General features: G+C 40.4%; 1 protein-coding gene across 1 annotated transcript in view; it reads right to left on the minus strand.

The window, feature by feature from the left end:
* The window catches only part of CPM (carboxypeptidase M), a 32,926-nt gene extending 18,621 nt beyond the window's left edge, over positions 1 to 14,305 (minus strand). The window contains exons 1-2 of the mRNA XM_030479657.1: positions 14,199 to 14,305; positions 13,895 to 14,045 (exon numbers count right to left, since the gene is read on the minus strand). Coding sequence (XP_030335517.1) covers positions 13,895 to 14,045; positions 14,199 to 14,216 — 169 coding nt within the window. The 5' untranslated portion in view covers positions 14,217 to 14,305. The remainder of the gene's footprint in view (positions 1 to 13,894; positions 14,046 to 14,198) is intronic.
* Positions 14,306 to 25,605: the final 11,300 nt, after the last annotated feature.

Here is a 25,605-nt window from a genome sequence, read left to right on the forward strand (position 1 = left end):
ACCAAGTAACAGTAGTGAAATAAACCAGCTGATTTTTATAACAGCTTCTACTGCAAGAGCAACCAGTACATAATTATGGTTTGACAGAAGAAAGAAACAATGCAAATAACCAACATCTACATTACTTATACAAAACATTGTGGAGAGACAGGGTGGCATGAGAGCCACTCCTTGATAAATTCTTCTGTAGATATACCACAATTCCCACAACCTCTCATGCACTCTTTAATCCACTGCAACAATGCATACTGATGTCAGAAACATTATGCTGACTGCATTTGGCAACATATTCTGCTATGTCTTGGGATAGCCCCTCCTTGCTGGCTGCCTGTAATACTAGTGTAAATCTAGGTTAATTGTTACCATGCAAGATACTAAGGCATCTTTACAGTTTCTTTTTATTGTGGAACTATGCCAGGGTATCTTCCCTGCTGACACCTATGTTCTGAGTCTAAGTCAAATTATGCGTGTTGCTACACAAAGTTCTTTATCTTGCAGGAAGAGAGAATAAAATAAAATTAAAAAAAAAAAAAAAAAAATCAACTCTGGCATTATCACTTCTAACTTTTAAATCACATTTATGGTAAGCCTGTTTCAGTGCTAACACAAACCTTTCTTTGGCTTTTAATTTTTTATATCATCTGTACTTGTATTCCCTGCAGAGCTCAGGCAGTATTGTACTTCCAAGCTTCAATATGAAGACAAAGTGTTTGTTTCTCCATAACAGTGGGACAATGCTGTCCTTCAGCAAAAAACTACCACAGCTAATGAAGGACTTCAGGAGCAATTCCCTTTTGCTAAGCAAGCACCCGCAGCATCCTGTGGTACTCTGATTTGCCATCACCAATTCAAGCTGGAAAATCTAAAGCTATTTTGGAACTTGTCTTCTGCAAGGGGACTGCCCAACAGCACATATGGCTTGATTCAGATTCTAACAGAATTTGAATTACCAACGCATTATTTATATAACCAGAAATCTTTAATCAGAATGACTGATGTAGTAGCATTGCAGAAGCAGCCTCACAAACATGAGCAAATGCACGAGTTTAATCTAGCCAGACTGTTGAGTAAAGCAGCCTCCAGATTATGCTAATATACATGTATCCTTTGGGGATATAAACTCTGTAAGTTGTCCGCCAAAAAAGGCAGCTGTGTCTGCTCAGAAAACAGATACTCTAAATGTCTGGTTTATACTCAGAATAACCTACATACCTGAAGCTGGGATCAGACAGACATCTGTATGAACAACTGTAGTACATCAGGTCCTTTTGTGAGGGTTTATCCTCACTTTCAGTATACCATGTTCTCATGGTCCACAGAGACAGAGAGACTTGGCCTGTATTAGCATTACTAATGAACAAAGTTGGTATCCCACGAAAAGCTAGGGCATCAAGAAAGTTTTCAAGGTATTGTGAAGAGATACAGAACAATCACGTTAACCAGGCATATCTGGCAACACTCAGCATGCTGCATAGTTAAGCAGAACAAACCCAAAAAAGCTCATGGTAACATTAGACTGCAGGCCTACCATGCCTGCACCCCTCAACTGATAGCACTTCTTATGTGGGAAGGGAAGCAAAGGTTTTACTACTTGTTTTGTTTCCCCAAGAATCTGCTTAATGGAGAGGCTGTGAAAGAGATCATACTTAGCAAGAGCTACTGTAACCATACTGTTCATAAGCTATTAGAAGGAGTGAAAAACCATTGATAAGCATGAATCATAAGCAAATTCTTGTTTGAGGAAAACAGCAAGAGAGACCAATTGGTAAGTACCTATGCAGCATTCTTAGTTTTATTTCAAAACATTAGGACTATCCTGTGCTCTGTATTTCCACTTGTCAACTTCCTGAGTGTTAATACAGACAGTTCCATCTCAGTCAATACTACCACTGACATAGTAACTGTGCTGGGGCCACTGCTTAATACTTCTGGTGCCTTCCCATGTATCCCTTACCACAGGCACAAGGCTATCTACCTCTCTAAAGGAAAAAACACCACTAAAACCAAACAACAAACCAAACTATTTCCCCCCTCTTTAATAAGCACCTATCTACTTCCAAAGACTATACCAGCCAATCCAATTTAGAGTCAGTACCTTATAAGCAAAACTGAAGAAATAACCAAATGACTGCCCAGACCCTCCTAGAGAGTGTTTTTTTGTAACCAAAGCACTTGAGAAGGGAAGTGAGTCAAAACAGTTCATGGTTCATGTGCTCGCTTATCTTCCTAAAGGCTTACAAACCTTTGATCAACTGGGACATCCATCACTGCTTCAGGCACTTTCACAGGACTTGTATCTTGTGAGAATGATGACCCTTTTTTTCCTATGTATACATGACTTGCACTGTACCATTCCAAGTTCCCATAATCAAGCTGAGCATATTTTATACATAAAAACATGAAAGATTGCCAGTCCAGAGCACAGTCTCTACAATAGCACCTTATAGTTTATTTGAACACAAATCAAGAAATAAAAATAAATTTTACAAATCCAAACAAAAACAACCCAGAAGGGAATACTGTTTGTAAAATAATACACACTAATCTTACCCAGTATTGCTCACCGAGGAGAGAACACCAAACACACAGAATTAGCCTGAAAAGGCTTTTCCCAATATTTATACTAACTGGTTTCATATTCACTCCCAGAAACCAAATAGTCTATTTTTCCTTTCCACCAACTCTTGTTTCTATTACCATGGGGTTTTAAACCTAGTTCTGAAAATGTGTCCTTTATTTTCTGAGAAAGGTGTGAAACTGCTACGTATCAAATAATTTTCAGAAAAGCTTCTGTATACACAAAAGAAAGAAATATTACCCATTCACAGGAGTGCCATTGGATCGTCATGAGCACAGCGACTACTTGTAAAGCAAGCCAGGCAGGAGTGACGGTTTGGTTTTGAATGCAATTTATCCAGATTCAACACTTCTACTTGGGACCCTTTTACCCGCAGAAGCAGCCAAAACTATTTCTGCTACTTGAAGGCAAGAGAGGGAGTAGAAAACCAGGAGACTACAGGTTGTTGCTTCTACATGGCTGAGAACTTACTGATGTATTTTGAGGGTTTCAGTGCATAGAAATGCCTCATCAAGAGGCTTGCATGCATATCCTGTAAACATCCTTGGCAGATCCCAGATATATTCACTCTAAGAATAGGAAGCTAAAAGCAATACTTGTCTCAACACTGGCAAGCAAAGTCCTAGAAATCCAGATAGTGAGCAGCTTCTTCCCCATACTCATCAAAAAAAAGGCTGTAGGGGAAAAATGTAAGATAGATTAACTTTCCAATCCTTACCATCATCTCTTTCTGGTTTAGTTGACAAGCTACATTAGTTTGACCAGTTGCTTCCAGATTCTCTCCCAAAATGAATAACAAAATGTCTCCTTTGAAACATTAGCAACTGCCTTTTAAGATAAGCAACAGGCAAACGAATAGTTTACAAGTAACTAAAATTCAGACAGTTACTACCTACAAACAGTAGCTTAGTCCTTTGTCTCTGCAAAGCACGTGCTCTGGCGGCCTTTGTTTTCTCCTGGATTTTGAGATCAGCCTAATGCAATTATGTATCAAACTAGCACTGACCCTGCTTTAGGTCCACCACAATTACAAAATACACTTTCTCAGAAACAGTCAGGTTGCACATTGCTTGGGAAGTAGCATTTTGTGCCTACCCTATTCCTAGAATTTACTCCAGCCGTTCTTGGAAAAAAGAACACTGGACCAGACTGGACTTTTGAACTGACGCAGTAGGACTGTATTTGGTTTTATTATATTTAGCACAGTTTGGTTTTATTATATTTAGGACAAATGTTACTTTTTCAGATCTGCTCAAGATGTTTAAATGCAGATAACTGCAAGATCAATGGATGTAGAACACATTGGCTAGGAACAAGAAGGAAATGTAACTCAACTGTCCTAAATCCCCTGTGAGCTCAGCATATTACACAGCAGCTACGGTACTTTACTTAAATAACTCCATCTGCCATAGTCTGACCTTTCCCATAAAAAAAAGTAAGCCCTACATATCAAAGTGCAAAATCATCTGCTTCGAAGCATCCTCTGACCTTTTCCTCACATTTGAGCCACTGCATAGATTACAAGAGTCACTGTGCCAGAAGCGGAGTGGTTTATAGGGAGAGTAATCTCTCAGCTGGAAGGGGAGGAGAACTACAGCCAGCCCTATGCATTTTGTGTTTCCATCTCCAGTAGCTACCTAATCCGTAAGAGTTCAGAAAGCAAGACTAGCAGCCATGTGCACGCCCAGTTTTCATTCAAAGAAAAAGCCTTAAAAAAAAAAAAAAAAAAAGCCAAACCGAACCCAACTAGATTTCTCTTCTATGCAAAATCATGCACAGAACAACTGCTTCAGGGTAAGGAGTCACATCTTGCCTATCAACTAATTAACGCATTATGAGGAAGTCCCCATTTGTACTTACGCAAACCAGCTGAACACAGTATCCCATACCATAGGTACATACAGTAAAGCTTTAATTAGGCCACCCTGAGAATCAGGTAGCTGCGAGGATCTGCCGTCAGTGGTCCTAGGCAGAAAGACTATCCAGAAGGGATGCAAGGCACACTGCTCTTCTCTTTTAGTGGGAAGTGAATAGAAAGCTACTGGAAGCACTTTACTAGAAAGACTCGTCCCCTGAAGTGGGTTAGGAGGAATGTGTTACTGTGCTTTCCTCAAGTAAGAGAGGAATGAAAACAAATTGAGTATCTGGGTGATGTAGAGTTTTATGAGAAGTTTTATTTCTTTTTAAGTTTGCAATCAGAATTTCTTTTTACATGAGCAATACTGTACTGAAAGGGCAATTCAACCCTTATCACTGATCACTGACATCATTATTCACCCCATTTCCCCTATACCTAAGGAAATATAGGCCCTGTAGCATGACCCAAAGATTGAAGGCCATCTCTTGATTAATGGTTATGTTTGCTTTTTCTTTGTTAGAAAATTTTTCTCTCCCTGTGCTACCCCCAGCATCTGAAAAAACAGCAGTCTGAGGAAGCAAATACTTAGGACCAGTGTAGGTCAACACTGACTTACATATAGAAAGCAACTTAAAGTGAGCATACAGGTTTGATTTGCCCCTTGCAATCAGCAGATCATAAGTTAGAGCTAAATTGTCAGCACAGTTATGAGCCATACGAAGGATCACAAGCCACGTTTCAAGATCACACCTCTTATTCACATGGCTAAAAGTTTATGCACAATGCTCCAAGAAGCAGGATCCTATGTGAAGTGAGGGGGGGAAACACCCCAGTAATTTATCTTTCCATTGTGCAACATTCTGAGTATCCTGAGCTCCATGTCTGGGTGTTTGGAATGGGGTTTTTGTTTAGTTTTAGGTAACAAAACCATCTTCTACATATTTACTTTCTCAACACCAGCTAAAGGGTGTTGAGCTAGACAAGAATCAAGTTGCACCCACCAGCTGCAATTGCTGATTCTGTTACACAAGCTCCCCAGCATTGCTAACTTCACTGGTGTTAATTACAATATCCAGTTGTCAATTCTGTCTACTTCTAAACAAACATAGAAAGCTGTAAATTCTTGCAGAGGAAAAACAGGATGGCTTCAGGCTTAAGACCTCTACTGCTCTGTAAAACAAGCTTGGCAAATATATGCTGCAACTTGACAACTACAAAGCAAGGGACAGAGAGGAAGCAAGAGAGCAGAGATTTTTCCCACAATGCTGGTTTTAAATAAATGCTGCTCATAGGCACAGTGAACTATTTCTAAATACATCAGATCTTCCCATTTCAAAGTTACAACAGAAAGATTCCAGTAGTAGAAAACAGGTTTTGTAACAGAAGAAGAGTTTGATCAATGGTGCTAGGATAGGTTCCCTTCAACAAGTTGTTTGAAAAACCTTCCCACAAGATTCTCTGAAGAACTGTATTTCAGTTGTGTGTGTGTGCATGTATATAAAAACTGCACAACACATACATACTTTCATTATTATTTTTTGGGGTAGGAGATAGCATAGAAGGCAAAATAACAATCAACCAATTCAGAGCAAGCATAAAGAGAATATTTAGGCAAATTATTTTACTTTCACTGCAATAGCAACATGCTCAGTGGACTGCATCTCTAAGAGTAATGTCTTATCAGTCTTTTGTACATCTGACACTGACCAAGCAAATACTTTTTATAAGTTATTTGTACTTATTTGCATAGCCATGCTGATAGAAAAGCAATATTAAGTTATCAGACAAAAAGTCTTTGTACTTGTCTATCAGAAGCCAGATTTCACGCAAGTTACCTGTGTACTGGCATGAACTTTTGAACTGATGCAGTAGGACTATATTTATTCTTCAACTACACAGTATTCCCACTTAAACTAATTCTGATAACTAGAATTAGTTTAGAGGATGCAGTCAGATGCTAGAGGATGCAGTCAGATGAAATACGAAATTATGTTTCAACATTTAAAGACTGTTTAGCTTCAGCTAGGACAAAAAGACCTTATATGCCACAAGAACTGACTAAGACTAAAACAAAGATAGTCATGAAGAGACCAAAAAGAGCAAGTAGCACATAAGGGGTGGGGAGGAAATTTCAGGAGAGGCAGGCAAGAATGGGTAAAGCCAACCATCACAGTAAGCTTTAGAATGCCCATTTTAAAATGAAACTCTGGACTTGAGCCAAGTGACTTTAGTATGATTTACATGAGGCCCTCAGAGTGGGAAATCTCTCATTCATTCTTGTTTCTAAAAATGAACATTGAAAAATCTCAATGCTTATATTATCTACGTACGCCATGCCTGCATGATGAGCCTGTGATCCACACTACTAAGGAAATTCATGGGACGGAGATGAGGAGGAAGGAAGGGGAGACATTATCAAGGATTAGATACAGGAGGAAAGCCATCTGCAGCAGTCATGCAAGTGGAACAAGCAGAAGATAATATTCTTCTGCACAAATATACCTCACATCATGTAACCAAGAAAAAAATAATTGCAATATTTTCTTTAAAGACATCACATTCCCTGTGGATTTCCCTCCAGACAATTTGTTTATTTTCAGGATAAAAAGAGTTCTTTATAACCTTCTTTCTAAATACACTGGTACTCATATTTAGTTTGTACAAACATTTAATAATGACTAACACTGAGAAACTTACATCAGAGTACACCGGGCTATGTATAACCTTCTCATTCTATTTTTGTAGAGTGCCAGGACCCCTGAAACTAACCCAATAAGAAAAATTCCAATAGAGTACAAACATTTTATGGATATGTATTTTAGTTTTCTTTCCTCCAGAAGTAAAACTTGTTTTCTAGTACTCTAAACAAAGTAAAAACATCCAGAATATAAGCATTTCTAATGTAAAGTCAATAAAATTTACAGTGCATTTGACTATTGACGCTAGTAACCCAGGCTCCTTCCATGCTGTATATCACATGAAGTGTCTGAAAATCAGTTTCTGAAAATAAGTTCCAGGGAAACACAATTTTCCAGCTACATTTACAGACTATCAATATCCAAAATAGAAAAGTACAGTATTTATTATTAAATATTTTCACTGAAGTGCAGTGACCCTGAAGGTAGCACTCCCCTGTTCAACAGCTGCCTGTAAACACCTAGAAGTATCAATCGCTTTTATCAATCACTGTACCAGAAAAGTCAGGAAATAACTTAATCCCTGGCATACACTGGGCACGTGTTCCACTGATGTTTGTGCAGGATGATGTCAGAGACAGGTTAACTGCCTAAGTTCTCTATTAACAGGCAGACACACGCTTCCTACTGAGCTACCCGAATCCTAGTCCCTAGTGCACCCTCCATTTACTGAAGTCACAGCTGCTTATCAGATGGAAACCTGGGCATGCACCATTCCCTTCTGTTTTCCAAGGAGGGAAACCCATGAATGCAGATAGGAAGGGGACATAATGAGCTCTAACACATTGAGAAACCTGGCCTGCTGGGAGCCCTGCCAAGTACGCCTTCCACATAGTATATCATATCCTCTATGCACCCAGACGTGGAAATCTGTGCATGAACTTTAAAACCCAAACTAAACACACACACCCCCTGCATAATTCAGCCTGTTTATAAGAGCAGGGACAGCAGAATAATTATAAGATGGGGGGGAGTGGAGGTGTGGTGTTTGGTGGACTAGTGAAAGTTAGCAAGGTGCTTAAGATTAAGGGATGGAATGGTCAAGGGCAACAGAGAGAGCAACTGAATAGCAAACAGCAGATAGGATTATTAAACCACAGAGCTCTCACCTAAAAGCTTTCAGGACAGGTCTCTTGCAAAAAGCTAGGAGAAGGAGAAATGGCTTCAAGGTGCACCAGGAGAGGTTTAGATTGGATATTAGGAAAAACTTCTTCACCGAGAGGGTGCTCAGGCATAGGAACAGGTTGCCCAGGGAAGTGGTGGAATCACCATCCCTGGAAGTGTTCAAAAACCGTGCAGATGAGTCCCTCAGTGACATAGTTTAGTGCTGGTCTTGGCAGTGCTGGGGAACAGTTGAACTTGATGATCTTAAAGGTCTTTTCCAAGCTGGTTGATTCTATGATTCTATTTCTGAAAATTTCTAATGAAACCACATTAAGATCTGGTCAGCTTGTTTTGGTTTTGTCTCTCCAGTGATAGAATCTGCCACAGAGATGTTAATATATGAAGTCAACTTTGAAGCTCTTCACTAGGTAAAGGACAGGTACTTCAACCATACACAACTTTCTGCTCAGTGAGCAGGAGCTGGCTTAAGGATGTTGTTTACAACTGTTTCAATTTGACTGGAATTCTAAAAACACAGACTGGCCCCCAGAAATACAGATCTAAACCAAGCTATAATCACTTTATCTGAACCCAGAGCATACCTGAAAAGAGTTTTTAGAAGAGTGTGTATCTACTACAAAAGCCACATAGCTCTTTCAGAGTTGCTCGCCTAAATGTCGATTCATTAGATCTTTAAGTCTGCTTCCCACCATGCTCATATTCCTTTCAAAGAGGAATAAAAGCACCGTACCTTGAACGATTAAAAGCCACAGATCATACATACACATCAAATATTTCCTTTTTGATAATGCACACTAAGATTTGCTTACTGAAGCAACACTGGCAATGGCCAGACCAAAACGGTCTGGTTTTCACCAGGGTGCCATTAGGCAGGACAGGTCAATATGATTACACCAGGTCCATTCTCCTGACTGACACAGCTCTGCAGCCTCCTCTATTATTATAAAGTGCACTTACTGTACTGAGGTTGGATATTGTGCACATTAGAAAACAGAGCTCATGACAAAGATCTTTTACGAGCTTATTCAACAACCCATCTAAAACAATATAAAAGAATTAAGGTATTTTCTGGGCCACCACACATCTCTGCCTACCTGCTCATAAGACCATATCTGGTTTCTTACAAACATACAAGTCACCATACAAAAATCCTGAGGTATTTGAGGTTACCTACTAAACAAAGCCAAACAGATAACACTCAGTTTTGTCAGCCACGTTTTGTCTTTTTAAGCTACCTTCTCCCCTTATGTAAGGATAATAACTTAGCAGATGACATACATAACTAAACGTCATGCCTTCCAAATGCACAAACCTGGAGACTGAACAGGCCATTACCAGTCTAGAACATACTCTTCCCAGTAATCTAGCAGAAGGCTGGTGAATTTGCATATGGTAATGTAAACCACTACAAGACAGATTGGACATCTTTGGTTTTGTTTTTCATTGAGGTTCTTGGTAGTGTCTCTGTTGTGTACATTACTTTTATAGTCTACATATATCAAGCATGCTTTTAAGTCTTGCCTCAAATTTATCCGTGACAAATCATACTTGACTACTTACCTTTTATGCAGAAAGGACTGGTTTAGTGGGAGAGAAGAAAGTACTCTATTTCTTTAGTCTTGACTTTAGCAAGGCTTTCAACAGAATCTGGATCAGTGGGAAGGGACCTCTGGGGTCATCTGCTCCCTCCACCCTGCCCAAGCAGGGCCATCTACAGCAGGTTGCCCAGGACTGCATCCAGACAGCTTTTGAATATCTCCATGGATGGACACTCCACAACCTCTCTAAGCAGCTTGTTCCATTTCTCTGTCACCCTCACCATACCCTTATACACAAGCTGGGAATATATGGATTAGAGAAGTAGTCTACAGTAAGGTCAGAAGCTGGCTGGACTGAGCAATTGGTGGTTCAAGTGACAGCACATTATTAGCAACATTCATCAAGGGGCAATACTGAAGCTGATACTGTTTAACATCTTCATCAGGGCCAGGACTGCCATTCAGAGCAGCCTTGACAAGCTGAAGGAACCTCTCAACAGAAAACTCATGGAGTTTGACAAAGGCAAATGCAAAGTCCTACACCTGGAATGGAAGAACCCAAAAAGATAACCCCATGCTCGTTCAGGCTGCACACTGGCTAGGCTGCAGTTTTGCAACCTCAGGGTTGCAGGGTGTGGGAGTAATGTTGAGGTGGACAAGATGAATGTGAGTCAGTAGTGTGCTCTCACAGCAGAAGGAACCTGTATGCTGGGTTTCATTGGCAAGAAGAAAAGCCAACATCCTGAGGGAAATTATTATTCCCCTCCACTTAGCATTAGTAAGCTACATCTGGAGTACCATGTCCAGCTATGGGTTCCCTGGGGCAAGAAAGACACCACCACACTGGAGGATGTCCTGCAGAGGGCCACCAGAATGATCAAACTGCATCTGATGAGAAGCTGGAACAGGTCACTTTGTTTAGTCTGGAGGATGATACAGTACAACCTTCCACTACTTAAAGGGACATTATAGAGAAGACAGAGCCAGACCTTCCTTAGGAGGGAGCAGCAAAGGGGCAGGTAACAACTTACAGCAACAGAAACTAATCGAATGCAAGAAAACATATTTGCACCACAAAGTAGTTAAGTACTGGATCAGGTATCCAGAGACCCTGTAGAATCTCCACTCTTGCAGATATTCAAAATTTGGTGGAAAGGGCCCTGAGCATCATAATCTAACTTTCAAGTTAGCTCTGCTTTGAACAGAAACTCAAACTAGATGGTCTCCAGACCTACATTACTTTATGATCTGCCTGGAGCATGTGAGGCTTCTGACATTAACAGAAATATCTAAACACTCTTCAAGAACTACATGCAATCACTTTCTCAAGTGGTAATACATAGGTCCCTATCATCCTCCACATTTGGGCTTCTGAGACTAGATTCTATACTCTTACAGAGCCCTGGGTCTACATATGCCAACCAAAAGTCAAGGCTTTACTTCACATTCTTCATAATCCAAGTCTTGATAGTAATATATAATACTAGATTATTTGATAAAATTAGAGTAAAACCTAGATTAGATACAAGAATAACATGGGAACAATAGCCATTCATGGTAACAGTAAAATTATGTCTGGGGCTTTATAGCTACCACTTTGATTCATAGGATTCATCAAGAATTTTCCCATTAGGAATGTCAACAACTTAATAGAAAACTTACTACATCACATTGATCTCAGTTTTATCACAGAATCATAGACTGGTTTGGGTTGGAAGGGAGCTTAAAGCTCATCCAAGCTCCAACACCCCTGCTACGGACAGGAACACCTTCCACTAGATCAGGTTGCTCCAAGCCCCATCCAACCTGGCCTTGAACACTGCCAGGGATGGAGCAGCCACAGCTGCTCTGGGAAACCTGCTCCAGTGTCTCGCCACCCTCACAGTGAAGAGCTTTTTCCCAATATCTAATCTAAATCTCTCATCTGTCAGTTTAAAGCCATTCCCCCTTGTCCTGTCACTACGTATCCTTGTAAAAAGATATTTAAATTGTTTCTCATCAATTGGTACATTTTGCTATCATGGTTTAGCTAACTGGTAGTGGGACAACACTAGCAAACCCATACAAGTAAGCGCATGTGCATACATATATTCTGGTTTGTGTCAGCTTAACATAGAAAAAAAGGAATAGAACTTCAGCCCATTTACCAAACTTGAATCTTCATTTCCACCAAAATTATGTAACCTCTTTTTTCAAAAACTTTTAGTATGAGCAACAAAACCAAGAGCCTGATTTAGTACCATTCCCTACTATATTTCAGGGCACTCTAAAGGCATGTTTCTTAACAGAGGTAGAAATCTTTTGACATTTAGGAAAAAGAAAAGAAGCACTGAACAATTTTCACTGCCACTCTGCTTTATATGGCACTGAGAAAGTTTCCACTGCCCACTACCCTGTTCAGAGGAATACTGCAGGCACATAGGACATGCAAAAAGCATAAATAATCCCTTTTCACAAATCGTGACATGTAGCTGGCAGGACAAGGCAGAGCCTACACAATTCTCTTTTCTCACATAGTTTGGCTAAGCAGAAGGTAACATACCAAAATCTGAATGAAGTTTCAGTACATTGCCAAGTTACAATCAAGAGATGATGCATTTCCAGTTTTCATGCTGATGGAACTCAGACAATTTGAACACTTAATGTTATCAACTTTCAGATGTCTAGATATGTAAAAGCCAAAATTTCAATCTCAGGTTGGATGAAAGGGTTTTCTCCTACCTACACGGAGATAAGCCAGCAAAGTTCCTGCCAGAAAAGTCAGAATCTAGTCCTATCATTAAAACATTAGCTAAGGCCCCTCAAGGTAGGAACATGAGGATGTGGATAACTGGTAGTTTGCACTTAAAGGGACTAGCCTTCTCTGTGTGAATGAATAACAGAATCCAATACGATCCTGCCTTGGTGAAACCAGGAAGAACACAGCTTCCTTGTCTGCTTGGAGTATTCCCACAGTGACACTTTCTAACACATGAGTGCAGACACACACAGAGACAAGACCACATATCCATAGCAACAGCAGCTGTTTGATACCTCACTGAAACAGAATCCTCTTTTCAACTAAAAGTTATGTCCCAGACAAATACAAGTTTATTTAAGAAAAATATGAAAACGTACATAGTAACACAAGAAAGGAGGCTGGAAAAGAAGCTACTAGCATTCTTCACGATTATCCACCCAGAAGGATGAAGGTTTTTTTTTAAACACATGCATAATTTTGATAATAAATGCTACACTGTCTCCTTCCAGTGGTATGAAATGGGATTAGAAGAACAGATGATGTTTCTAAAGAATTAACGTCTCTACCTAGTTTTATACCTCTTATCAAACCAATTTACTTTCCTGAATTGAAATCTACTTTTTTTTTGCTTAAAGCTAGACAGATACATACTATTTATATGCTAGCAAACACTAAACTTTGTAGTATCTTTAAACTTCAAGGTTTTTTTTTCCTTCCCCCTATATATTTCTTGTAAGAAAGTATCATAGAGAAATAAATTCAAATATCTATGTAAGGCCATAAAGGCAATTATTGATTTCAGTATATTTGCCTGTGGGGTTTGAGACTGAAATCCCATTCTTCATTTAAGGCATAAGATCTTATATCAGTATGGAATTTGAAATCCTTTTTCTAGTCAGTCCTGATTCACTGGAATAATAGGCAGAGCCAAAAGAGAAGTTATTTTTAACATAGCCACATGTTTGAAAACACACACTTATTACAGCCCCACCTAGAACGGGCACTTGGCAAACGGGGTACCACAACATTCTAAGCTCTTTAAAAAGAGTGCCCTGTTTCTGAAACTGCCACTCGGGAGATTTCCAATTCTCAAACAAAAAGGTGTTGGGGCACTTCCACCCTAGCTGAAGCGTTCTATGTGTCATCCGAGTTCGTTATTCACGCTTAAGCGGGAGAAAGAGGAAACTTCACAGAGATGTAAGCAGAAAGGCACCCAGCACTTGGGATTAGAACAGTCCTGCCGTCAGCAAGCGCCCACAAAAGGCCACCGCAGCCACTTCTACTCATGTCTGCCCCAGTTTAAATAAAACAGAAATAAAACAGCAAGCTTTCTCCCCGACACTGCCCCTTGCCCCCTACCTTCCACCGAGCGCCCGATGCTGTGCAGGTGCGTGAGGGAGGGGTAGGCGGCGTGAACCCTCTTCAGGTACGCCTCCAGCTCCTCGGTGTGGTGGTACTTGAAATCCAGCGCGGCCGCCGCCGACAGCAGGCAGAGGATGCCCACCACGTCCTAGAAAGAAGCAGATGAACCGAACAGCCGAGGGGACGGGCGGGCTTGCCGCTGCGCAGGCAGCAGCACCGTAGCAGCGACAAGCCCGCGGCGGGAGCCCTGCCGCCTCAGCCCGCCTCCCCTCGCAGAGAGCAGGTGCCTCTCCCCTCCTACCTCAGCGGCCGCCCGCATGGTGCCGCCGCTCCTCCACAACTGGAGACGCACAGCCGGGCGGGGGCCACTCTCCTCGGCCGCCGGCCTCGCCCTGCCCCTGACTGACGCAGGCTCCATCCACTCAGGTCCCCCGGCCCGCCCAGGGCTCGGCTGTGGGGGCGCACACCCCTCCCTCCTCCCTCCTCCCGCCTCGCCAGCGGCTCTCACCTGTGCGCCGCGCGGCTCCTGTCAGCGCGGCGGGCGGGCGGCGCGGCAGCCCCTCGGGGTGAAACCGACCCTCCTCCTCCGCGTGTCCCCCGTTGTAGGCTGAGGGGAGGGAAAGGGCTCCGAGCACGCAGCTGGCGGCCGGCTCGGTGCCGCCGCGGGCCCGCCGGCCGGCCCTGCTGCTGGGTGGTGTCCTGAGGAAACACGGTGTGACGAGTCCCTGATGGCTTCACCTCCTTCTGCTTCCCGGAGGGCGTGAGGGGCGTCTGGAAGGAAACAGAAAAAAAGAGGGAGTCGAGGGGCGCAAAACTTCCCGTTTTGACTTTTGGCGACTGTTTCGATTCAAAAAAAGGGTTGTTAGGAAAAAAACCACAACTTTTTTTCCTATTTTAACTGTCCTGTCCACACTATTCACGTTTCCTCAGCGCCTGTGTGGTCGTGGGGCCCAGAGACAAACCCTGCTGCACGCAGAGGGACTCGAGAGAATTTATGTGCCGAAATCTAACAAAATATCTACCTGGAACTGTTGGAGTTTTTTAAAAAGATGAGTTTTTAATAGGCATGTATTCACTTACTGAAAGGGCTGGATTCTGTCTACAGAATTAAATGCTTTTCTTGGTTTTGCACTAACCACAATGCCTTGGGGATATCCTAGTCTTGGGATTCACCACAAAGACTTTTTCGTCACCTTTTATTGTCTTTAAGATTGGAAAGGACTAACAGGGGAAAAAAAGGTGAAGCTGGCCTCCAGCAACAAAAATTAGGATAGCATCTACATTTACTTTAAAGCATGAATGGGGATATAGCTGAGTGTTAGAATACAACTATTTAAATTCTGCATAATTTTTCTGAGAAAGAAAAATGGCAGTTTTCATTCTAACCAGCAGCAGGATTTCATCTGCCGCCTTCTGAAGTTTGCTATACTGGCCAGTGTCAGAAAGAGGATATTGAAGGAAATGGACATATGAGCCAACCCCAAATTACAAGTCCTGCGTTCCAAAGAGAAGATGCTGTATTTAATAAAAGGGACTTGTTAAATAAAAAGTTACAGCTAAATTAAAACACACTTTTTTTTTCTTTTTTTTTTATCGCAAAGCTTTGAGGAAAAATAACCAAACTGTTTTTTAATGTGTCTGTAGTATCTCAATGTACCAGAAGTGTACATTGTAAAAATGTAGTGGTAACATACACCAGTGTAAAAATGGTGGTAAGATATCTATGTTCAGACCTCTCAAGTATTTTTAGTTCATGGGAGCGACTTCCGTAACACATGTGACAAGGGATGTATGCCATGTACAAGGCTACTTGGTTAAAAGATATATATAATATTAGCCTTCCGTTGAATAGTGTTCCTTCACGCGTGGCATCTGGGGGGAGGAGACAGCCCCAGAACCTTTCCTCCCATACCTGACTCCACCATATTTTAACTCTTACGATTTGACAAGACCTCTGTACAAAAGAAAATTCTTGCAAGACCTAAATATGGATGTCTTTCACCTTCTTTATATATAGAAAAAAAGTTAATAGTTAATTAGAGCTACTTGCATTTGCTACATGTAATGGGAGAAAACCTGGGTTTATACTGCAAATATGTCTGCAGAGAAACAAGAGGAAGGACTCAAGTGTGTGAGGTTCACATTTGAGTTTGCAAGGCTTGAATATATATATATTTATAGGCTCCTTGAAAGATTATCTGGAGGCACCACTTGAGTAAGCAGGGAAGAAAATATACCCAGGTGGTAATCCAACATATACATACTTGGAAACTGTCCCAAGATAATCACATGAAATCAGAGAACTCTGACTCCAAGACAGAGTAGGGTTGGGCAACAAGGTAAAAAACCAGAGGGGGTTGTAAAAACTTAATCTCAGTGAAACAACTGAAATCACCTTTGATACTAGGTAATCACACAGCTTTATCTCCTTTGGAAATTACACCACCATTAAACGTAGCCAACACAGCCACGGTTAAATGAGAGCATTACTGTATTTAGGAATGTTCAAAATGATAGTTTCCATGCCAGGTGCTTGCAGGTTAAGACAAGTTAGCCTGTTTGGCAATATTTGACTTACATTTGACAGATCAACCTCCCTCCTTCCCCCCTAATCCCCCCCAGCTTGCACAAAACTCAGAGATCCCTGTTGCTCTTGAATCACTCCTCAGAAAGTCAGTTGAATCCAATATGGGCAAATAATATTCTGGTATACACAGTTGTGGGTAAAAGTCTGTACCAAAGAACAAATCCCGTATGAAATTAAGTCAGCAATAAATCTCCCATTGGCATCAGTAGTTCAAAATCGGGGACTACATGTCTGAATCTGGTTGCAGTTATTGTTCTCAGCACTGCAGTGGACAATAACACGAGGAAGTGTGACAAACTGAGAAGTTCTATTGCTGTAAACAGCATCAATTGTTCTCCCCTCAGTGACATCCTTCTATTAGTGACATTCTGGATCATCTGTTCAAAAGTATTCAACAAGTGACTATTAAAGCCAGCACCTGAGCACGGGTAGGGGAAATAATGCAAATTTTGGCGTGAAATTTGCACCAGTGGATTTAGGCAATGTTGCTTGCGAGTATTTCGGGGCGGTGCAATGATGTGAGCAGCTGTGTTGCCCTCTAGTGATAGGTGAAGAAATTCTTCTTCATGCAATAGGTAGCACCGTCAGACTGGCGCTTCACAGAGAGTTAAGACAGGTATCGGCAGTAAAAAGATCTTCTGGAAGCTTTTGTGATTTGGAGAGCCATTCACAGAGGAGATCTTGGAATCTGAAATCTTACTCAGGGTTTTGTCATCTTTCGTGCAGGATTTCTGTGCTTTCCAAAGATTCGTGAGAAAAAATGGGTGCCCCACATTGTAACTGAAGCTTCAAAATAGTTCTGGTGAGAAATACAAAGAAGTCACTAAGCAGGATTAAACTTTTTAAGCATCACTGCTGCTATTAAAACTTTCTCATTTGAAATTGTGTCCTAGGCATACAGACTACAGCTTCATGTTCTTTGCACTGATGTAACACCAAGGACCTGACAATCAGATTTGTGGTGTGGGAAAAACATGAGATAAAGGCTTTCTCAAGCGAGATGGACCCGACAAGTGAGTTCAGTACAAGTGACAACACAGACACATCAATTTGATAGGACAGCACAGAACCAGATTAGTGCAAACCCAGATACCAACCACCTGAACAAACGACAATGAAGCCATGCCGGTGTATAATACCCACACTGATGAATTAACAGGCTGATATTAGTATGGCAAAAGATAGATTCACTGCATGAAACAGCACGAAAGCACCAGAAATTGCTCAAGCATTCACCAATTTATTAGTTGTCCCTACCACACAGGCAATTCTCAGCTGAGGCTTGCGGTTTTGGTTCATAAATCTCCTCCCCTCCACCCCATTGCAAGGATTACCCCTGGAGAAGAAAGGGATGCCCTGCTGTTTCTGGCAATCTGCAATTAGCAAAAGATCCCGAGGGGGACTGTTAGCAGCTGGTAGAGTTTAGAGCTGTCCAGACAAGCACTGAATTAGCTGGAGAATCTGGAACTGCAACTGGCTGCCTGGCAAGCCTCGCACTCATCCCATCTTGCAAACTGCACAATCTGCAGACAGCAGAGATTTTGAGCTTCCGTATGCCAACACGTTGTCATGTGCTACGGTGGAACAGGTCAGTTCTGCTCTATGGGGGGTTGAAGCATGGGAACATGATCTCGTTCAAGACCAATGTCGAGTGGTGTGTGTTGGGTGTTCTAATTGGAAAATGTTTCAGGTTTATCTTTCTCTTCTTAAATTGGCTTACACTTGCCCTTTCAGCAGTTCACACAGAATAAGATTTGAAAATAAATTACCCGTGGAATGGCAGAACTTAATTTTGCACCTATGGTATAATAGGTCCCTGGGTAGGTAAAAGCACAGGACTAAGAATAGAGGAAGCCAGGAAGGTTTGATGGGAAGTTCAGTGGGCCAGGAACTGGTGGATTTCAGGGAAGTAAACGGGAAGAAGGAAGGTGAGGAATATCACAGAGGTCTTGATAAGGTGGGAGGAGTGGACCTGGGGAGAAGGGGTTGAAAGGTGGAAGGATTATAGATACTATTGTTGGGAAAAAACAATTGAGAGGATTTAAGGGGTCATGTGGAAAAGGACTGAGAGCAGTCTTTCTGCTCACTAGCATCTTGCTAATCTGACCCCAGGATAATAAAATTTGAAGAATTTAAGATGTTGACATAGCAGCTTGTCAGGTCTGCTCATTTGTGTATGAAATGCACTGCAAGTTAATACTGTGGAAATTACAGGGATTCTTCATAGCTGATTTCTTGTTGATGTTAAGCAAGATTTTTGAGTAATCTGAAAATTGTCCCAAGAACTGCACTCATTTCATCTTTCAACATTTGGAAAATTTGTCAAGCTTTGAAATAGCATTTTGCCATTTTTGCTAATTACCTTCAGATCAAAATATCTTCCTAATTGCTATTGTCAAGAACAATGCAACACTCTTACTCACAGTGATGGCTAGTCTGTCTCCTTAAACAAAATTCCTCCAGGCCACTGAACATATCTGTTTCAAGTAAACAATAGTGCCATTTCCTGAACAAGAAATTAAGACTTTTTGGAAAACTTCATTGTGTAATAAAACAATCCCCTATTTCTCTGCACTGATTTATGCATAATGGGCCTCTACACAGACAACCAAGTAAACAGTATGTGCTGAAATCTCCTGTCAGTGAAAAGTACACATTGTGATGTTTTGAACTAACCTTTTTCTTTTGGGAGAGGAATGAAAAGAGAGCTTTTGAGATATGCAATATCTATGAATTTGCTGATCAGCAGTTTAAAAATGAATGTTTAGTGGTGCAATAAACAAACATACCACTTGCTTGACCTCACTGAAAGCAGCTGGCAGGTCTTTTCTTGGCTTAATCTATACTGGCTCTGCACTGGTTAGACTGTCATTTATTAAACCATATGGCTCTGTCAAGGCTCCGTTTCTCTGAAGATATGGGTGTAGTTTTGTGACCAGCTTAAATCAACCTAAAACTGTGCTGTCCCTGAGAAAGGCATCCCTGTATCTAGTGCTGCTGCCTCCCTTTTGCCAGTGTGAGCTGCCAAGCAGCCATGTGGTCAGTTGGATTGGGGAACTGGTGCATCTGGAAGCTAACCCAAACACACTCACACAATCCAAAAAACCTCTTAATTTTCACGTGGCTCAGCTCTCTGATCCAGACCACCCAAGCACTGGCCTTGCCTGAGGGAGCAGAAGGGCTGCATGGCCTGTGGAGAGAAGAATGAGTTGAGAGTTAACTGCTGGCTGGAAGTAGGCAGGTATGTGATACCACAGGTCAGAAGAGAGTTTCTTCAGAAGAAGTTGCGCTCAGAAGAAAGACACTCTTGTGCTGTGCCTCGGTTCTGGCAACGGCTAATTCCTTAGATAGGCTGGACATGAAATCCTGTTACTCTCCTACCCCCCTAATGGTATGGGAATAGTAATGCTGAATTTACCAGTCTATTAATTAATGTTTGTCAAGCAGTTTTGTAATGCCAATTAAACAAAAATTAGAGAAAGAGAATGCTCTTTCAAATATGGAAACCTCTGCAAGACTTGGTCTGATACTATTGCTTGTTCTGTATAGAAAGTGGTAATATATGGATAGTTCCTCCATGAGCCTTCCAAGGCAACCTGTCATGACAGAAAGCTTATTAAAGTTATCTTGATACTATCAGTATTTACAAACACAACAGCCTTCACAAAAGACCACAGGAAATAATAACTTTTCTTCACAAATGTTTGTAAGTCCATGGAGAAAAGCTGCTCCTCTGGTGGTTATGGAGGCTGGCAAAAAAGCAGCCCTTAACAAGATACAACCTGGAAAGAAAGAATCTTCCAGTGCTCAGGTTTTGAAGGTAGTTTATTTGAGGTCATGTATAACCTCATCAGAAAATCAAACATCAGGATGAAAACATTTTTTCCCCCCTAGTTCATGTTTTACAGAATGATGAGAAAACCGTAAAAGTAGTCAAGCTTTGATATGGAGTAAGAATGACCAGGTAAGCTTTAGTTTTGTCTTGGCTCATTGAATTTTTATACAATGAAGCTTCTTTTTAAATTAAGACTTTTAAGTTGTTTCTTGCTTCAGAATGCTTTGTACTTAAACTAAATCATGTAAGAATCATTTTGCTACCACAGTGCTTCCCTAAGAGCAGTTTTTTCCTGTCAAATCCAGGCTTAGAGAAGATATGCAGGATAAGGGATGCTCTTGCATTCTTGGCACATCTTTGGAATGGATGTTTCAAAACAACATACATTACAGCAGCCTTAAGCATGGTCATCAGGCACCAAACTGACATCTGAGCAAGCCTCAAACTGGAACAATTTCCTGTGCCAGCTTCAAAAGGAGACAAATCTTGGGGGTCAAATATCTTCATTTTTATTTTGTTAATATATGAATGTGTAAATGTAATATAAAATTCTCCATTGTGAATGAGGATTTCAAGAGTTTAAGAAAGAGTAGCCTCATTTGTACTAATCATTTGCATTAGTAAATGCAAATTTGCATTAGTAAATGCAAATGCAAAGTACTAATCATTTGCATTAGTAATCCCTTTTGGCAGTGTCCCACACAGGAAGTCTGAAAATACACAACAAGAAAAACATGAATTCCCCAGAGAGCCTGTGGTGAGGAGATCACAAAGTTAAGATAACTTGAAGGATGCCCTCATTTCAAGACATCTATTGAAATCTCCATATCAGATAGCAAAGCTGAATGTTGCATGCACTGCAAAGATTGACATACTCTATACCAAAAACTTTTCTGTAGTCAGTTGTTTTTCATGTAGTTTTAAGTATTGTTCATCCCACAGGGTTTTTAATGGATGATTATGGGGCCTCAACCTACCCTTTCTGTTACACACTGAGTAACTTTTTGAGCCTTTCCTTTACCATGACTGCTCCTGTGCAAGCCTAGCTATATGAAAGATTCTGTCTTCAATCAAAGATTGGACTGTTCAGAGAATTACTTGGCCCTTAAAAACTGTCTTGTTGTGGGCTAATACTTCAAATTGCACTATATATTAACAAAATTGCTATAGATTGCCATGGATATAGATATTTGATCACTCAAAAATTTTCACTTCCCATATCTGCCTTCTTTGAACATAAATTATTTCATCTTGTCCCAATATTCATAGATCTATTGTGCTCTGGAATTTGGTATTATTTCAAAGTGGCTATCACAATTATAAATGTATTACAATATAAGCCTAATGTGATTGCTGGCTTGCAGAGTCAGGGTACAGATCTGAGCTTCATGGTGGCAGATGAATGTTTTACAGGACTGGAATGTTAGCCAGTTCTTATGTGAACTGAAGAAAGTGCTTCTTTTTATTTTACCTATAATAATTTTAAATAATGGACTAAACTTAAAGGAGAACCTGAGCTGGCAGAACTTGCATCTTCTCCTGATCCTAAGATGTAAGCTTTACTAACATAAACTCAGATTTTTTACTTGTCCTGGTTTCCTTAGATTCACATTTCATGAGATTGTACCTCTAAATTTGGCCTCTTAGTCTAAATGTAACCAAAATGGGTGCTCACTCTACTAGGTCATTTTACCAGACTTCTTTCTTTGTCTTTAAATAAAGGATAATTTATTTTCATTGCGGACGGGGGGGGGGGAGGATCACAAAAGCTATTATTCCTTGCGTAAGTTTGTATCAAGGACATTCCTTATAAAAGGACAAAAATTTATTTCTTTCTCTCTAGCCAGTGTTGTCCTCATTCCTCTCAGCAATTTTGGTACTTTTGTCTAGATCTAGAATTACAAAAAAGATGTTTATCTGTTGTCCAGCCTTACCCAGCTGCAAATAGAGAATCTGAGCCAGTAAATCACACAACCATATGTTCAAACTTTAAACTTTTGCCAAAATTTTCTTAACTTAAATCAAGGTTAAGCGTATTATAAAGATGACATGTACGCTATCTTGTAGGAGACAGAATAGTCTTGGGAACTTTCATAGTTGGTGCTTCTACTGTTCTGGAAGTATTTGTCTTCGTTAGTCATTCCAGAGTTTACATTGCTTTAAATAAACCCAGAGTTGATCCATGGACATACGCATCTGTAATTTCTATTGTGTCTTCTTTTAATGATTTGGGCTCAGAATTTTGGTCATCATTAACTCCTCCCATCCTATTTCGAAACAAAATTTTAGTGAGTTGCTATGCCAATAGTGATTCATGAACTTTCCCTGTCCTACATGGGCATTTTATCTGGTTAAAATATGATATTGTTGTTCACTCTTCTTGTGTTTACTTTCTATTGAGAACTGATTAATGTGGAAAAAATCTTACTTCAGTCTCTTTGAGGAATTAAAGACGTGGGAATGATTTTTCTTTCTGCTTCACTAAAGATTCTACACTCTCTAGGCTCAGTTTTGCGTTGCCCTGTGCCATTTTTGTACATAGCGTAATTGAAGAGTGTGCAAAAGTGATAAATTAGTATTTTCCATACATTTGGCACTGATGCGTTGACTGGGCCGTGGAGAATAGGTCTACTGTCATTTGACATTCTGCAAAGGCCATGGGCAAGTAAAATGAAAACAGAGCTGCTCCAGAAGCTTTGTATTTATTTAATTGCTGAATTATGTCAATAGGGTTAATTAGAAAGATATGGTGCTTGCACTTCTGCTGACTTTAGCTGAACTTGTAGGTAGCAATAGTCTGTTCAAAAGGTTTATCGAAAGTCAAAAATGCTCTAAAACCAAGGCAACAATGCATGTATCATAACCATGGTATGAACAATGGTTCATGTATGTAACTGATGTTGAACTAGCAACTACATGACCTTTCATGACAGAATACAAAGGCTGTGATAAATGTTTTTTGCTTCTAGCTGCTGGAAAGTCAACCATCACCATATTGTTCTCTGTGTATGCTGTGACAAGCAGTTTTACTACTGGTTTTACTACTTGCCGCAATGCTGAAGGACAGTTCCAGTAACTGAATGAACTTGAAACCAGAGGGACTGGCGTCCCCGGCCAGTAGGAAGGGCAGGCCTTGGAGATGAGGGAGCTGTCTGGTGATTGAAAGAACCCTCAGGTTTTCATTTAGGGTTGGTCTGTCAGCCTCTCTCTCTCACATCCTTACTTTCTCTGGGCAGAAATGACCTCAAAAAATGTCCACAGGAAAGTGTTACGAAAACAGATATATTTCTACTAAACATTTTTTCTTTCATGAGATAGGATATGCTTTGATGAACTCTGAACGTTAAAGGAAGATTTTAGTTTATGATGTTCTCCACCCTTTTCTACAAATCTCAGACATGGTTTTAATTTCAATATGGTTAAATGTACAAAGCAATACTTTTTAACACAACATTTTAGCTTCTCCCTTTGAAGTATCTTCTATTTATGAGTTCATAAATGTTCATGTAGAATCTCTCATTCTATATAAGATTAAGTTCTCTGAAGAGAATTGATAGTGTGTTGATTGCAGTTTAAGTAGTGATCCTCTACGTGATATATACACAGAATTGCAAAATATTAGTAGAGTTGTAAAATCTAGCATAGAATAAAGATTTCTTGCACAATTCTGATACTTTGTGCCTGTATTATGATATTCATTATATGAACTCAGGTTTTTTCTGTACCCAGAAAAATATTTTGGTCAGAGTATACAATAAGTAGTGCCACTTGATGAGCGACTATTGAATATTTTGTTTTATATTCATTTTTCAGTGGGTGGCCTGTTTTCATCTTAGAGATCAGTCAAAATTCAAGATCTTGTGGGTGTTCCCTTTAAAATAGGAGACTAGTGATGGAATCGGGCATTTTGTTAATTCAATCCCTTTCATCTAGAAATAATGGACAGTCATGAAGTGATATTTTGCTGAGCTCAGTTGGAGTCAGACAAGAAGCATTTTCGTTTCTTGCATTTTCAAGCAACACTAGCACTAATTCTGCTGCTGTTAGTTTCTGTCCCACTTCTACTGGCATCTCCATCAAACAATACCTAGTCCCTCCAAATACTGTTCACCTAGACAGGGAGCTCAGCTTCTGACCAGCTTCGTATATAACAGGTATTTACAGCTGACTTAGTTTCAGAAGAAGTGTAATCTTACTATTTTGTATTCAAGGTGAGCTTTAAAAACAATTACATTTACATGATACTGGTGCATTTCAATAGACCACTATTTTAACCACAAGAAGTCATTCCAAACCCTGTTAGGATGACCAAAACATTAATTGCCTTGCGGTTTATTTCTGTTATGTTCATAAAAACAGACTAAGAATAATTCAGAAACATTAACACATGTTTGTATGCCTCCCTGAAGATTGATGTTATCCTGATTTTACAAATGAGGAACTGGAGCACAGAAAAATTAGGATCAAAAGTTTTCATCAGTCTTGGAAGCCTATCTGAAACACCAGCATTTTTTATTTTTGAGGATAGTTAGCATTATTTTCCTTTCTTTATGTTTAAAAGAAAACTATCACTGGCTTCAGCTGCAGCTGTAAATACTAGAGACTTTAACAAATTTGACCTCTCCATGTTAGTCAGGTCCCAAAAAATTAGGAGCACGGCACATCTGGAAAGTAGTTTTATGAAGTGGCATCCCATAGCACAGGCTGAGACATAATCCTGTTCAGCTGGACAGTATTTGCACCCTTAAACACATAACTATGTTTTCTTCTGGCACTCCATGGTCTCAGATAATCCCTTCCAGCTTCAGCAGCAAATGAAACTAGGCTTAGCTATGACTCTTACTTTACAGCCTAAATTCATGTCATTTAGTAAATCTGTTACAGGGCCTACACATGAGGGAGGCAGGAAAAGGATGTATGGACGCTCTGGTTTGCAGTGATACTCTTTTAGTGAAGAGACTTCTTACCTAATCTGCGACCCAAAAAATCCAAAACAAGTAGAAAGAACAGGTATTCAGTCCTGTGAAATGTCATCCTCTATACGGTTCATGAACAAGGTTATATTTGCTTTCTGCCAGTTGAGTTGGTGGGACCAGCAATGACTTATTATCTCTTGTGTCAACAAGTACACCTGGGACAGTGCCAGCACCTTTCAAAGATATTTGGTGCCAGCCAAGGTTTGGGAACCTCAGGATCTGTTCTGGGCCCTGAGGAGAACACAGAAGTTTACTTCACCCAGCTCTCACCCAATTTAACTTCTCATACCCCCTGCACACTGGCCTCTTA

The sequence above is a fragment of the Strigops habroptila genome, chromosome 3 (genome assembly GCF_004027225.2).
Source record: "Strigops habroptila isolate Jane chromosome 3, bStrHab1.2.pri, whole genome shotgun sequence".
In the NCBI taxonomy this organism is placed as follows: Eukaryota; Metazoa; Chordata; class Aves; order Psittaciformes; family Psittacidae; genus Strigops; species Strigops habroptila.